This window comes from Glandiceps talaboti, chromosome 11 (genome assembly GCF_964340395.1).
Source record: "Glandiceps talaboti chromosome 11, keGlaTala1.1, whole genome shotgun sequence".
Taxonomy (NCBI): Eukaryota; Metazoa; Hemichordata; class Enteropneusta; family Spengelidae; genus Glandiceps; species Glandiceps talaboti.
Window position 1 is genome coordinate 2,215,684 of NC_135559.1, and position 17,553 is coordinate 2,233,236.

At 34.5% G+C, this 17,553-nt stretch overlaps 2 protein-coding genes across 2 annotated transcripts; one reads left to right on the forward strand and one right to left on the reverse strand.

Moving 5' to 3' along the window:
- Positions 1-289: 289 nt before the first annotated feature.
- Positions 290-12,542, reverse strand: LOC144442222 (DCN1-like protein 1). Its single transcript, XM_078131502.1, has 7 exons — positions 12,517-12,542; positions 12,196-12,409; positions 7,551-7,719; positions 6,333-6,463; positions 4,326-4,408; positions 3,807-3,903; positions 290-2,621 (listed from the first exon to the last, which is right to left on the reverse strand). Exons 1-7 carry the CDS (start codon positions 12,517-12,519, stop codon positions 2,545-2,547), a joined length of 774 nt encoding a protein of 257 aa, XP_077987628.1. The 5' UTR covers positions 12,520-12,542; the 3' UTR covers positions 290-2,544.
- A 273-nt stretch (positions 12,543-12,815) lies between these two features.
- LOC144442660 (NADH dehydrogenase [ubiquinone] 1 alpha subcomplex subunit 1-like) lies at positions 12,816-15,907 on the forward strand. Its single transcript, XM_078132038.1, has 3 exons — positions 12,816-12,985; positions 13,300-13,383; positions 15,628-15,907. The coding sequence occupies exons 1-3, from the start codon at positions 12,884-12,886 to the stop codon at positions 15,652-15,654; spliced, it is 213 nt and encodes a 70-aa protein (XP_077988164.1). The 5' UTR covers positions 12,816-12,883; the 3' UTR covers positions 15,655-15,907.
- Positions 15,908-17,553: the final 1,646 nt, after the last annotated feature.

Below are 17,553 nucleotides of genomic sequence, written 5' to 3' on the forward strand. Positions count from 1 at the left end.
GGGTTACATAAAAAAAGGTGCAGATAATAATGATGACATTCTGGGGAAAAACTAAAACATCTCGTTGAATTTGAAGCATAACCTTATTGTTATAGTATGGGTCTTCGGCTTCACCTCAGACAAAATAACAGATGTTTGCCCAAAAGTGTCCTGTTAAACCAACTGAGTGGGAAGGACCCTTTCCTATAACTATTAGTAACTGGCAGTTTTGGAGACATATATGATGGATGTCATCTAGATTTGGAATGTTCTGAAACAACACACTTTACATTTTTACACTGGGGTCAGAGGTCAATCCATCTCTTAATATGTAACACACTGACAAGACACTGACTGTACATTTGGAAATCATTCTAATGTTTATTTTAACCAATGGTTTACAAAGTGTAACAAATCATTGTAAGTTAAACTACCCAGGGTTTATTTAGTCCTTCGTCTGCAGTTATTTTCATTTTGGTATCACTCTACACAAAGTTTTCTACGCCATGAATAATGCTGATGACTGAAATTCCATTCCCCACTCTGTCATAAACCTTTGCAGAATCTCTAACGCTTCATCACAAGAACCTAAACTAAACTTCTAAAAAAAGAGTGGCATTTTTGAACGCGAGTCTCTTTGAGCTCATACTTGTCTGCCATTGTCTCTCTCTCTTTTACAATCGCTTGTTAGTATGCTCATATCATTATATGTATAAAGTGTTTTTTTTTAAGAATATGTACAGAATTTACATCTTATTTCACTCACTATCACTATACTATATATTTCAGAATGGCAAATAATTGGATTGTACACGTCTTTATACTTTATTCATGCATTAACACCCCCTATCATGGATAGAGTTAATCTTGGTTACCCAGACATATCACTGGGGACTCTCGGAATCTTGTTGACTGCCCCAGCAGAGTTAAGGGAAATGCTTTGTCACTAATTGTAATGCAAAATTACCACTGTTTGACATCGCTGTTGTGACTCATTACCTAAATATTATTCCTGATTTTCATTTTCAGCAACTCTGTATATTTTATACAGAAATCATGCAATAAAATCCTTAAAACTGTCTTTGTTAGAAGTTTATACATGAACTAAAAACTACTGTCAGAGATGACAACTTGTCATGTAGTCTAGTGTGCCTATCTGTTCGATTTGAATCTGAAGACATCTTTACTTGTAGGGTAAAGAGATCTTCAGATTCAAACCCAATGGATAGCCTCTAGACTAGTGGGTGAAGATATCTTCAGATTCAAACCCAATGGATAGCATCTAGACTAGTGGGTAAAGAGATCTTCAGATTCAAACCCAATGTGGCCATCTTTGATTCTGCTTGTGGAGCATTTCTCCACACTCTGCTGGGGTAGTTGAAAAGAAATAGAGTCTCTGGCAGCAAGACTGGATAACTGAGATTAGCTAGGTACAATTAAATAACAGTCACCATCATTGCAGTCAATAGCTTTTAAAATAACCACTATTCTGTGTCTCTAATCATATACTTCAAAGATCGGAATTTCAATGTAAACAAGAAATCACTCCCTTTTGAAGGTTAAGAAAAGAACAATATACAGTGGAGAATGTTTGCCTACAAATACTAAATCAAGACGTTGAGAATTTTGAAATTTAAGGACTAAAAGAGTGTTTTCTGGTGCCAGTTTAATATGTCAAGGTAATGACAATATCTGATAAAAATTGAATAAAAGGATGGGGGGGGGGGGGGGGGTTACAGGAGGGGGTTTCCTTGAACTGTTTATAAATGTGTGCCTAAATACCAGGTTTTAGTTCTACCAGTATGAAATGAAAGTTTAGTATATTACAGAAAAATACCTTTTAATAATATGCAGCAAAAACTACCTCAAAACATGTAAACTCAGTTTAAGCTGTTTTAATATAGAATGTGCTTGTAGACAAAGACTATGAGATTCTTTTACCGGGTATAATGGCAACACCGGTAAAAGTTACAGACTCATACGGGTAAAGAATAAAGTCCATGTTGTGTACAATCCAATCCTGCCATTACAATAACATGTGGATGAAGGGGGCATACCAATACAATTTATCAAAGATTTCAAATTGATACAAAAAACGAGTTTTAAAAAATCAAACTTACCATAAAGGGGGGTTGGAAGAGATGACTCAGTCAAATATAAGAAAACATCATACAGCCAAAAGAAGGAAATGAGCAAAGAAAAAACTTAACTCGAAGAGATATTTCCTGTTAGATACTACAGAATATAACCAGTCTGCTTTCTGATAAGATAGAAGAACTGTTGAAATTTGAAAGGGTTTAGAGAAAGCCTGTTATTTACAGGTGTGTTTTTGTACCTAATGTTTCGTAGTTTATCTACTTTATGGATAAAATAAAAACAATATTTTCAGAATAAAGAGGAACTCATATTAGTTGGCGATACACTACATTGCCACAGAGGGCTTACTCTCTATATGTAATATAGACTCAGAGTAATTAATCCAAGGTACTAGTGGCAAAGTTTCTATATTACATAGGCTAAAAGATTACTAAAGTGAGAGTGAAGTCTCTGGTTTCTAGTGTACTGTCAAACAGTTGTACTTTTTCCTTGAACAAATGGTTTTGCAAACTCTACAAAATCATCTATCAGAACTGGCCAGGCTCCTGAAAAGCAAAAAAAGGAAAACAAGTGAGGGTGATAACAGCCAAGACTTAGTAAACAAGTTTGGAGGAAAAAAAAATACATGCATTCATAAAGCTAGTAAATCTTATTGTATCATGAAAGAAGCACAACAACCATTCATTTAAAATGGAGCAATTCTTGAGATGCTGGTGCAAATACGTACTTTTCAAATTGAATGCTGCATAGCCAGTGTTTTTGCTAAGGTTGAGGAACCCCATTAACAGAAAGGGGGAATTATGGATAAACTGGCATAGTACTGAGAATATGGTAAAACTGGCATAGTACTGGGAATATGGTAAAACTGGCATAGTACTGGGAATATGGTAAAACTGGCATAGTACTGGGAATATGGTAAAACTGGCATAGTACTGGGAATATGGTAAAACTGGCATAGTACTGGGAATATGGTAAAACTGGCATAGTACTGGGAATATGGTAAAACTGGCATAGTACTGGGAATATGGTAAAACTGGCATAGTACTGGGAATATGGGTAAAACTGGCATAGTACTGGGAATATGGTAAAACTGGCACAGTTTCCAATACATTGTACCATAGTTTTGGTGGGGAACCTTGGTAAAATGACTTGGGAACTCAGATAGATTTCACCTGCTTACCACCCTTAACTAAAAAACACTGATAGCGATCTTATACATACAAGGTAAAGTATAGCATGAACAAATCGACAAGTTCAACTTAACATTTTTAATATCAAAGGATCATCAATTATGTAAATGCCAATGCATATTATGAAATCCTTTAGTGCTTAGAAATCTATAAAAGTTGTATAGCCTTTGGTCAGGGGTTGGGGAAGGAGTCCATTTCTCCTAAAAGTAAAGATTGTGACATCTAGATGGTTAGTCAGAGGTGTGGGAAGCATAAAAGTATGGCTGGTGAGATTAAATACCACACAAGTTTTTTAATTATGAGAAGTGATCAAATTAAGACAATTGTATAACATCGTAGCATTACCTTGGATATATTCACAGCAAAAGAATAGTTATATATAGTCTCTGTGAGTGAATGTAAGGGTGTGTGCGATAGGGTAAAAGAGATGCTGTGTGTTTGTGTGTATAGAGGGGAGGGGAGGTGTGTGTGTGTGTGTGCATGCGTGTGTGCATGCGTCAGATCTATGCCCAGCCTTCCTCTGTCATAAATATACCCTACCTTCTTCATCATAGTTACTCATATCATCAGCAATCATATTACTAAAATCCAACAGAAGGTTCCATGTATCCCTGGGAATGGATTTTTTATGATGTTCCTAAATGAGAAAGTAAACAACAACTCTGTCATACACTGTACCTTCGTACCCTCATAGAAAGACAATGCAAGCAAATTTCAAATAAATCTTTCGACCGTATAAAATATCATCACCTTTTTTTATTTCAGTGAAAAGTTTCAGATGCCAGTAAAATTATGTATATAGTCGTATGCATTGGGTTGGCTTGGATCCATGCTGGACTATTCTGCAGAACACATACTGTATTAAAAAATAAGGTATTTGCCTTATGCTAGCATTCATGTCAGCTTATTTGTCTTTTGCTACCATTTACATCAGATATGTGTTGGCGTATTACATACACAAAATCTTCTAAATGTCATCAAGGTCTTCATATAAAATATATACTAAAAAGCCTTTAATATTTCAAATCATATCATATTTCACTTGGAGAAATAACTTACTGTGAGAAATTTGCACCAAAGATCTAGGAATTTAAATCTTCCAGAAAGAACTATATTCCAGTATGCTATTGCCATATCAAGATCTGAAAGAGTTGATAAAAAAAATTATAGAAAAATTAACACCACTATTATTATTATCATTATCCGTTATATGTGATCCCATCCTGACCCCAAAAAACTGTGTCATCAGAAAGACAAATATACAGACACAATATTTCTACATTTTAGTAGCAGATTACCATTGATAAGTAGTGTTTGATTTCATTTCTAATGTACATATTAGTTGTATTTGGGATAATAAAGTACATTCATATAGTTTTCATCTGTCATGCACCATATGTTTATTAATAACTATAGAAATTGATATATAAATATTACATATGTGTGTGTGTGTGTGTGTGTGTGTATATATATATGTGTGTGTGTGTGCATATGACATACATGCATACATACATGCATACATACATACATACATACATACTTGTACTCCGGCTGGGCGTTAAATTTCGACTGACAGTTACAAATGAGGGCTATTGACCAATCAGGGAAAAGCGTGAAGACTGGTGTATCAGCAGAGTAGCAAATTTATCAAATGTCGGTGGCGGGAGTGTATTTGCTGTGTATGAGATCCACTTAATGGCATCCAGGGAAGAGTGATTAGACGCAGACAATCATAACAAAAACATGACCCCTGACTGTGACTGAACAGATAAGACTTCCGTTCACAAGTTGAACACTATTTTCGTAATAATAAACATTACCTCAGAGTGTATTTAGAAGGTGAATAAAATACACATACTACAACTTGTACTTGCAAGGTAGACGGTATAATGGCAGGGAGAAAGCGACGGTTTGCTGTTATGACATTTGAGGACATAGATCAGAAACTGAAGACAAGTGTACTGAAAAATACACAGAAAAAAATACTAAGCTCATCATGCAAGTTTTGAATAGTTGGGCCGAGGATGAAGACGGAATGGACAAAAAAGTCACAATAATTGTGGACGATATTGCACTGTAGTTTGAATGGTGTATTTTACTACAACTTGCGAGAGGTAGACGGTACTACTATTGCTTTGTAATACACGACATTTCAAAAGTTTGAATGGTGTATTTCATTTGCATGTAATTAATATGCTGTTTCTTTACGCTAGACACAGATAAACAATTTCGCTGAAAGTTGTATTTTTGATATCAGTAGCCATGTTTTGTTTTATCAGTGGTGATTAAATTTCATATCACTAGACTAGTTGCATACACATGATGGATGTGATTGTATTGAGTAGTTTGTAATATGAATGTCCTACATAATAATATCAAGCAAATACATAGTGGTATGAAATACACTGTACATTGGGATGTAATTGCTATTTTTGTCGTGCAACATAGCGATATAGTAACGTGTGTGACATTGAATGTTGACACAGGCGTGTATTCAGTTTGTTGACACGTGTCAGCTTCGATTGGAAGTCACGTTGGCGTCAGGATGTCTTGTCGAAAATCAAAACATAAACATTGGGTGTATGGATTTTGTCCTGGGAAGAATATGACACCATTGAATTATTTGCCGGGGTACAAGATAAATGCCATCCTGGCAATACACGCCTCCTACGTCGGCGTGTATTTACCCGGACGGCATTTATTACATACATACATACATACATACATGCATACATATATACATACATACATACATACATACATACATACATACATACATACATACATACATATACATACATACATACATACATACATACATACATACATACATACATGCATACATATATACATACATACATACATACATACATACATACATACATACATACACACATACATATACATACATACATACATACATACATACATACATACATACATACATACACACACACACACACACACACACACACATACATACAATACACACAGACACTGAAATACAGATTCAACTATTTGTAATTCATGACGTAGAGAATTTAAAAGATTAAATCTTCCACTTACCTAAACCTTTCTGTCCTGGATTTTTCGCAAAATTAAAAGTGAACTGATAAAAATCTTTAAATTTGACCGGATCTCTAATTTCATTGTCTAAAAGTGAGAGTTTATTCTTAAGTTTTTCAACTGAGTCGCACCTGAAATAGAAAACACAGCCATAAGATGATAAAATTACAACTTGTAAAGCAGAATTTGAAAGTAAACACAATTACACTGTAGTCGGTGATCTGTTTTTGGTGAATTTTTCCTAACTAACCTGAACCTCTTTAGTCTTGCATCAAAAATGTTACATTACACTTGATTTGTTCATGCCCTTATTCATTAAACTTGGAAACTTATGATATGCTTTATATTAGTAAAGAGACATGCACCAGATCTGAATATATTTCCATGTCATATAAATAAAAGATGTTAGTATGTTATACCATGCAAAGCCAACAAAATATATGGAACTAAATAGTACCCTTGTCATGTGATGGCACACGTGACGGCACACTCAATGTTTACACAATCTTAATGACACACTGATTATATCCACATAATCAAGGTACTACTATCACCCACTTGTATAATCTATCATATGTAACAACAATAACTATAGTGTGTGTCTATCTTAGTTTGCTGGTAGCTAGTTTTCCTTGGTAGTATTTTGACTTTGTGGAAGATTATAGAAAGGACATCAGTAGCAAATTTAAAAAAAATAATTTTTGGAAGGTTGGATGAATGCTATGCCTCAGAGTACAACATTACAGTTCTGAAGGAGAATGTATAGTCTTGATCCTGACAACCATATTCCGATTTTACACTACATTATCTTCACACATTACGTCTAGTCAGTGTTGTTACTCTTGCACAGAATTCTGTGCTCCCCTACAGTGTTCATATAAACATGATGACATCACATCCCCCATGTGATTTTAGTTTAAGCAGACTGGAGGTGGAGTTCGGTTGGACATTTGCATATCATATCAGTTCAGTTGTACCAATGAATATTAATGAGCGATGACAACAGCCTGTCAATTTGTCATGAATTACCACTGACATGTGCCGTTTGCGCATTGCACATTTAACACCTTGAGTAACAACACTGACTAGATGTAATGTGTGAAGATAACGTAGTGTAAAATCAGAATACGGTCATCAGGAACTAGACTAGAGAACGTGTAGAATCATTTATCTTTTTTTTTTTTTTTTTTTTTTTTTTTTTAGAATCATTTATCTTACCCAATTTCTGTCATTCCATCCAGGAATTCCTTGTGAGTAAATTCACATTGCGTGGCAGCTTTGAATTTCCATGCAATGATTAATACTGTTCTACTAGTAGGATCTAAATTTAAATCTTCAATAAACCTAGCCACACCCTCTGCAAGGATTTTATCTTCCTCATGGGAATCTGTGGAGAGTGAAAATTAAAAGTTTATAAAGTTATCATGCACAACTAATGATTTCATGTTATGAATATTATATATGTCAATTGGCTAGTTTTGATTAATTACAATCCTTTCAACCCAGCCCCAAAGGAAAATGTTTATATAGATGTTACTAGATTACATGTATTGGTTACAGAGTTTGTCTTCACATTTACTGCAATAAGAATACACATAGTTGAAGTTATGGTACAACTCAAAAGGGATAATGTTGGCTATAAACACCAGGGTGTTCACAATTAGAAGGCATCTGGTTAATGTACTCATGACTGACTGAAGTAAACTTTTAGAAAATTTGTACAGTGTGTCATTTCGAGATCACACATGTAGCAATGACCTAAGACAGTGTAGATGGATTGATAATATCATGAACTATTGTCATTATTGTGAAAGAAATGGTAAAAGTAGCAGTCTAAGCTACACAAGTATAGACTATTTGAACACGAAAGTGAGAAGGAAAGCTAACACATTTTACTACTATTTCCAGAAAACCATACATAAGTAGCTGTTGTGTATATCCTGGTGTTTATAGCTCTTTGATTTTTACTGCAAATTCAACAATGTCTGTGACTTGTTATACTAATGTGGAGACAAACAATGTATGTAACCAATACACGTAATCTAGCAACATATATATAAACATTTTTGTTTGGGGTTATGTTGGGTTGGGTTGGGTTGGGTTGGGTTGGGTTGGGTTGAAATGAGAGGGCTGGGTTGAAACAAGTGTAATTGTGCAACTATTTTCTATCGTCTCATCCTTAGGGATGAATAAAGATTCAATTCAATATTTACCCAATTTGAGCAATTCCATATACTTAAACCTGAACTAGCTACAACTTGGACTTTCATCAAGTAAACAAAGATATATTCACTAAATATTGGTCAATTACTTATAAAAAGACATTGTATCTGTTAATATTAGTGGTCAATATTATCTGTACGGTAGGTGGTATAGTGACAAGTTTACATTTTGAGCAACAACTTGATTTTGAACCTGTTGCCATGTTAAAACTGTGCTAATTGTAACTTGACTCAGAGTATCATTTCATTCATTCTTTTTGACACAATATTTACTGAAAATGGTTGAAATACCAATAATTAAACATTGTACATGTTAATTAGTGGTTGATCTTATCCATAAGACTATATTACCTATTAAGTAATATATTAACAGGTTGAAATTGTGATTGGCGTTGAGGGCGCTGATTACAGGGTGCAGACCCAAAAATCAATTTGATTTGATTTAATTCATTGTACCATACCATACCATACCATGTATACGCTACAAAAAATATGTTTGCCCATAGGTGATGCAATACTGTTCAGGGTGCACAATATTACGAGTGCGAACAAAAGACTTTTTCTTTCTTTTTTTTAAAAACGTTCCATTTGCAGCTAGTATACCTTTTAAGGTTAAAAAGATGTTTGGAGTCGAGTAATAATTATTCACATCACATCCCGACACTCCGTGTCTAAATATGAAACATGCAGTAGTCTTTAATCAAATATGGAATATAGCCTAAGGTTAAAAGTGCTTTTAAGAACATTTACTCTCTTCATTTTCATCTAAAACTAGATAAGAAATATTGTATTTCAAATTATCTTAAGTGTATAAAGAAATGGCTGCAGTCAGATATGGGTTTTATGAAGTTGGTGGTTCAACTCAGGATGTAACAGAAATGAATACATTTAATAAATACAGTAATGATGAAAATTCATGATGCACTTGTTCTCTATGAATGGGGCTACTAGAATATCATAGACCCTCCTGCTGGAGGGTCTATGCCCTTATATATACTTTTATATATTTAGTTGTCGAGTATACCAGTAGATATATGTATACCCAGTACACTACAAATCCAGCAAACCACACTATATATCAACTCCATTGCTCAATCGTTCTCACATATAAAAAATCTAAAACTATTACAAAAAATCTTTAAACATTAAAAAAAAATATATTGATGATGCAATTTTTATCCATTTGTGTTTCAACACACTTTTGGCAAAATTTAATATTTAAGCTAAAAATTCATCAAACATGCAAATAATTTGACATTTTTTACTCATCATAATTTTAAGAGTATTAATGACTAATTTACACATAATTAAATTGTTATCTAATATTGTTTCCATTAATGTCCATGAAAAGAATCCTCTAAATATTCCACAATATCTCACGATAAGCTGAATTGGTCTAATTAGCTATTGGCTGATTTGCATAAAACCATATTGTCCTGTTTATGGACTTTCCTATTATCTCCTTGAATTTAACCTGCACTACAAGTGTCCTTCTATCCTACAAATATTCTCACGGGAACACTACACTAGACTGGTGCGGATTCTTTACTCTCACAGTATACTGTTTCATACTCTTCACGTAGTACTGAATACATATCATTAACATGCCTAAAAACTAACGCCATCATGAAGAGCCTTCTTTTAAATGTATTATTTACAATTTTATTTTCAGCACAAATTATACAGTTACTATTTTAACTGTCTTCAGATCAAGCTTTGTTGCACTGATGTTGTTGCAAAATTTCAGTTTCTAGAAGGGAGATACTCTTCCTGAATAATGCAGGTAGACTTTTCAGATGTTCAATCCCTAATCCCGCCATGTTCAATCATTTTTACATCTGCTTTTTAAATCATATTTTGTGATAAAACTATTGATTACAGTATGGCAGGCATATAAGGGTCATTTTTTCCGGGTCAAGACTTACTTATTGACTTATATCAGACGGCTTACTGAGGAATAATTGTATCATAAATTTGACATAATTTAGTTACTAAATTTTAGCTAATAATGTCTAGCCTCACAGCAAATAATCAAACTATTTACACAACAGCAACCGTCTGAAACTAAGAAAACCTGTTTAATAATTTATAGGGTTAACAAGTGAATATTCTTGTTGAAGGAAGTCATCAGACCCTGGGAATACAGTAAAAGGTATGACTGTTCACACAATCATTGCACCTATTTGATGTATTTGTGTGGTAATCAAAGATGGTAGTCTCATGTTGATGACATCACTTTCACTTTTGTCTGCAAACATTGAAACTGTTCATGTTTGTCTTCATGGAAGAAGCCAATCCTTCAATGTCATGCATTGAGTTTTACTCTGAATAACATATTTTATAATAATTGTGTGTGTGTGTGTGTGTGTGTGTGTGTGTGTGTGTGTGTGTTTGTGTGTGTGTGTGTGTGTGTGTGTGTGTGTGTGTGTGTGTGTGTGTGTGTGTGCATGCGTGCGTGCGTGCGTGTGTGTGTGTGCATATTTGCATACTCCTGGATTACAATGTATGCTAGTTATGGAGCTATGACAATTAATAATTCTCAGTATGTGGTACTTAAAATAATCCATTTGTTATATTTGTACACTGTAACCTTACATAGCATGACACACTGTCAAAGTAAGCTAGGTATCCATATTATGTACTAGCCCTGCAAAATTTCTGTCTTTATGATTTGACGCACATAACAATGAATCCCTAAATCTCTGTTAAAAAATTGATGCATTCTAATTGTGTCGTGGTGTGTGTATCATACATTTGATCATGTTATAAACATACTTGTCAAGACATTTGTAGATGGAGCTGTTGTGATGTGGGTATGTGTCACTCATGACTTTTGATAATTCTATGACCCACTTGTTAAGATTAAGAAGCTTTGGTGAATTCACTCACTCAGTGCAACTAACACTACATTTACTATATCACACAAAACTGGAAGGACTGCAGCTTTTCTGACAGCTATATATTAAATAAAATGTATGTCATTGTAATCATGGAGTCTGGATAAGGTTTTGGATAGGGTGTGACCCCCTGATAAAAAACCTACATTCACATGGCCTACTAGAAGTGATCTGTTATACCACAGGTCTGTGATAGCATGGCCCTTTAACTCTTCCTGAGCAATATGTTACAATCTTTGGGATTTTGGAAACATATCTTCTGCAGATCAAAGGTCAACAGTATTTTTAAAAGTGAAAGTTGTAATGCCGAGGGTCACTAGATGGAATTAACATATTCAGGAAGAGGTCTTACTTAATCAGTCCAATACCTCAGCACTTCACTAAAAGTCAACTACAAAAGGATCATTATACTGTTTCCGCCATAACATAGTTGAGTTATTATATAACCCAGCTGTCGTAAACAACACCGTTTGCACCTATACAGATTCTATTATTTAGTGTTTATAACCTTCTATTTATTACAGTTAGAAAAGGTTTCTTGTATCAGCCGTGATGACAATGTCGACGACGAAGACATACTTTATTTTTGCACATACTATTTACACAGTGGTTTACAGTTATTTGATAAATATAACGTTATCTAAACAATAACAGATGACGGGCGTTCGTTCTATTTCAAGACAATGCACACAGGGTGACCTTCCTTCCTTCGGGTCAAACTAGCCTTTTTATGTCGTAACATACCTTTATATCTGTTGTACAGCTTCTCAAGTGTTCTCTTATCTACTGAGGCTTTCGGTTCGCGGTAATACATTTCCGGATTTTGAAAATAATTGTCGGACGCAACATCTAACTTCCAGTCATGTTGTGACAGACAGTAGATCGCCGTTTTTTCGCCTGTGTTCGTAAACACGATAAACTGCCGTACCTTCTCCCTCTGGGACGTTTTTAGTTTATGCTGTTGAGTGTATAATAACGGAGTAAGTATTGGCGATATAAAAAATAGCGATCAACGAATAAAAGATATTAAAATCTCAAAATTTCTAGGAATGTAACACAACTCACCATGTTGTAAAGTTTGCAATGGGAAATTAAAGTAACTCGGTTGCGCATGCGTCAGAGTTAGCTCGTTCGCAATTTCCCAAAAGCCTTTGCGGGCATCCTCGAATAGATAAAAATAAAGTGGGCAAATATACACCATATAAAACAAGTTCTGACGAAAGATATTCATTAGAAATATAAATTATGAAATAAACACTTGTTAAATAGTGTTCAGTAAAATATGAAACAGAAAAGATATATTCAAATACTTTATGAAATATTTACTTTAATAAGTTCCTTAGCCTCTTCCACAAGTATACGAGTCGCCATCTTTGAAGCCCTAGACGAGGGCAACTGAAGCTTGGTGCTAGCAAATAACTTGTACACAAAGATGTGGTATGAAATATTGCCAAGCTTTGTCATCATTGCCGGCATGATAATGATTGTCGGTGGTGCAAACGAAGCTTTCCAAAGGCTTCAAAATGATGGCAAGGTAAGATTGCACTACACGAAAGATGTGACACGAAAACACGGGAGATCGCACTACTGTTGAGTACACATTCAACTTAATTGCAACTTTCTTACAAAATCTGAACTATTTATCGGGGTCAAACTTAACCGACGAACAGTTTCGGTTCCATTAGGAGATAAGCTTACAAAGGTAAAGTGTCCGCAATAGATTTATTACAAAACAATATCAATCCACGTCAACATATGTTTGAAAGTGTCATGTCACAGAATCTGAATACAACCACATTATTTTTACAATTTACATTGAATTCGATATTTTCTTTTCATTATTATCAGAGAAAAAGGAAAGTACTATGTGAATGGGACTGGCAGATGTTGAAACGAGATGAAAGGGTAGCGGGAAAAGTATTTAAAACCAAAGTAAGTAGTAGTACTAGTAGTAGTCTGCTAGCAGACGGGGTATGAGACTAGATTTTGACAATATCCCTATCCGTTCTACATTGTCAGGATTCCATGCTCCACCTGCAAGCAGGATTATGAAATCGGTAGGTCTAGACATACGTGTTGTGAGGATTCCTAACACATATACATGCCCTCATATATGAATCCTCGTAGCACATATATTCAGTGGTACTGAAACTACTAGACGTACACTTACAGTGAGGAAACTAACGATGGGTGGACACATCAGCATAGTCCAAGGAGGCTCTGACTTGAGTACGGCATCAGATAGATTTGTTCAGTATGACTCCGTTCTCAGTCAGAGATCCAAGTGGTCTCAAAGTTGTGATCAGACACTGATGTCAACACTTTGAAGTCAACACTGATATAATTTTATAAAGTTGTCAGTAAATCAGCTTACTTCTCTCCCAACCTTCAAAGGCAATGTTTTACAATCAATTTTTTTTGTGTTTAATAACTTAAGAAAAATTTCCGAATACAAAATGTAAAAATTTCCATTCATGAAAAGAGTTGTATCTTTGTAAGAAGCCCAATAAAAACATTATTAAATACAATCACTGAACAACTAAAGAAAGGTGACCTTTGTCTCAAAAAGTTGACTTCCAGGTCATGAATGGCAATGACTTATTTCGTCCCAGTTCACCAGTTAATACTTATAATTTGAACTATGTGCATTTATTAAACACATAGTTACCTTATCAGTGTGGGCTTGTCAGTGAACCCACTATTTCATTATTTATTCAGATGCATTGTTTGTAAGTTTGAGACCACATGGATCTCTGACTGACAATAGAGTAATACTGATCAAATATATCTGACTCAGATAAGTCAGAGCATCCTTGGAGTAACATCAGCAACTTATTCTGAATACCCTTAGTATCACAATCTCTTCTAGATCTATATAATTTACCAGATATTTGAAGTTGCTTGAGTGTTCACAATGAATCCTAAAATATTACTTATTTTGACATGTGGAAAGTTGGTTTTCATGATAAAAGTATTACGAGATAACTTTTCATGCAATAAGTTGTCCTGAATTTTCCCATTATAATAATAATAATAATAATAATGATAATAATAATAATGATAATAGTAACAAAGATTAAAGTATGTAGTCAAAAATTACAAGTAATAATTCCAAGTTTCTGTTTGAAATTTTTTAAAATTTAATACACTGTATTACAGACACACATGGATTTTCATTTGAAAATAATTGTAAGTTATAGTTCATTAGTCAAAATCAAATTCAAAAATTAAAATATGGTCAGCACTTGAGCAGTATCCTAGTATTAAAGCAGGAGTACCTTGGGGAACCCTGTGATATTTGGTAGGGTCAAAGTAAGCATCACCCTTCTTACATGTAGATCTGGTACCCAACTAGTGGTGAACCCAGACTGTAGAGGAACATAAGCTAACCCCTAAAGTCACTTACAGCCTATATATCATGTGGTAATATTCTGAAGATATTGACATTCAGAATATCTTCTCTGACAGTTGCTCCTGTCCATGTCATGTACAATCAATCAATCAATCAAACAATTTATATAGCACCTGAATCCATTACTCAGAATGTTCAAAGACACTTAACAGGACACTAAAAAGAGTTCTTATCAAATACTCTCATAAAAAGATGAGACTTAATGTCTTTCCTGAACTTGTCCAGAGTTGGTGATTGACGCAGAGCAGCCAGAAGACTGTTCCATAATTGCGATGCAGCGCGTGAAAAAGCACGTTCACCATATGATTTAAGTTTGCAGGGTGGGATAAAATAATGTACTGGAAATTATAATCTAAGCCATGAAGATTAATATTCAACCTAAAAAATACTATCATCTACTTTATGCACAGAGATTTGAGAACTCAAGAGATTCCACTGTTTTATTTGGACTATTCTCAATCATTTTTTGCATTGATTGGTGTTCTCTATTATCTTGTTATCAAAAAGTAACATGTTTAATTATAGTATATGTAGGTATGAATTTGAAGAATTTTCATCTAACACAAATGTTACATTTCTGCTTCTGCTTGATACTTTGCAAAACGCCTTTCAGTTATCACGCACAGGTCATCATTGCAAACCACGGCCTGTTTTACGGCAACGTTCTTAATGAGCCTCCCACTATTTATTTTGAAATGTAGTGGTAGAAATAATAACTCTGGTGGAATTGATATCCTGTAATTTCTTTTTGTATTTTGTTTCAGGGTCTTGAAAGTATTCCAGATCAGTGAAAACTTAATTGATGTAATCATCTGGAATAGTGAGTGAGTTGTTGAATGCAGACTATAGTGGTGTGTGGTATAAGGACTGTTTGTAAAGCTGATATATGGATCATTTTTTGGCAGCCAACTAGACCAAATGTACATTATCGAGACGTGTGTTTAGAAAAGTTATCATCCCTGGATAGCTGTTATGACATCAAATGCACCAACTTTTATTTAATTTCTTTTGTTATTGTAATGTTTAATCATCAGTTTTGCTCAGATTGAATAAAATGTTGTAATTTGTAAACAAAAGGTGTTATATCCTGGTTGGCTAGTTGTCTTTTGTGTGTGTAAATGAAATAATCATTATTTAGATCATGTTACCAATAATTATCAATGCTCTGTGTACAGTCTACGTGTAATGTAGACCATGTTGGGTATAATTATCTATAAAGCTGTAATTATTAAGATCAGTACGTGTGCGTACTGGTATTTGTACTTCAGTGAATAGTCTGTAAGGTACAGACATTCGTGCCACACTATCAGTCAGAACTCACAAGCCTGATAGGGCTGAATAACACAGTGTATCTTGCAGTCTATTCAGTGTAAGACAGAAGGCATTTTTGTACATGATTGTTCCACAAAATTGTATTTTTAGAGAAATTTGTTGTCTGGTAAACTGTAATAATAATAAACAAAGACGATGACACTAGTGTCAGTGTGGCAGATTCCAGGAATTTGCACTCGTACTTTCATGTGTTTTCTGCTGCACTTTGATGAATATACTAGTAACCACCACAGAGAACGTTGTAAGTACAGGTGCAAATACCCATAGTATAATTCGAATACACCACACAGGCACTTGCATGTCATTGGGTTGTGTTACTTCACATGATACAGTTGTGATGCATATAACAACGTTACTGAAATCAATCACGTAACCGAAAGAAGGTTCAAAAGATGTACTGAAGAGGTCACTAAAATCTTAATAGAGAAAAGTGCAGAAGCTGTTGTCATGCTGACCATAAATAAAAACTAAGATTCACATTAAAAAAATCATGAAAATGTATGAATTCTAGTCATCATGTAATATGTCATTTCCCTGTGTTTGCATGCATCTATCATTGACAGTGCCAAGGCCAAAAATATGGCACCAATGGTGTTGTAGCACAACTGTCCAGTTTTTAAAAATGTTTACCCACATGCTGATCCATGCTAGGTATAGGTGTTCATTTGCTGAATGGTTATCCATTTGCCTATCTTTGTAATATATGCGATCATTTGACTGTTGCTCTGGGCGTGGTCTTGTTGCTAGACATATTTGCATACATTTTTTCAATGTCTAGTCATTTGTCTATTAATCCCTGTTGTTATCTTTGCGATATACGTGATCATGTGGCTGTTGCTATGGGCGTGGTTTTGTTGCTAACTATATTTGCATACACTTTTTGAATGTTTGTTCACTTGTCTTATAATCCCTGTTATTTTTGTGAAACACACCACCGTTTAGCTATTGCTATGGTCATGGTTGCTAGGATATTTGCATACATTTTTTGAATGTTTAGTCACTTGCCTACCAGATGATATTATTTAACCAAAATATACTGCTATGTGATTGTTGCTAAGGGCGTGGTCATGGTTGCTAGGGCCAATTGTGTCAAAACATTTTGAAGAAAATCTGCAGAGTAACACTTCTAGAAACATCTCGCGAAGTTTCAGTCTCATTGACAAAGAACTTTTTGAGATATAAGTTTTTGACCAAAATTCACATTTTTACACCTAACCCATTAGACTACATGCAGTCTGCAGATCTGGTGGAAACACAAAACTTCCTACTTCAGTGAAGACAACTGCACAGATCATGAACAAGCAAATGACATCTGCCTCAAATACACACTTGCTCTAAAGTACTAAATAAAAAGAACA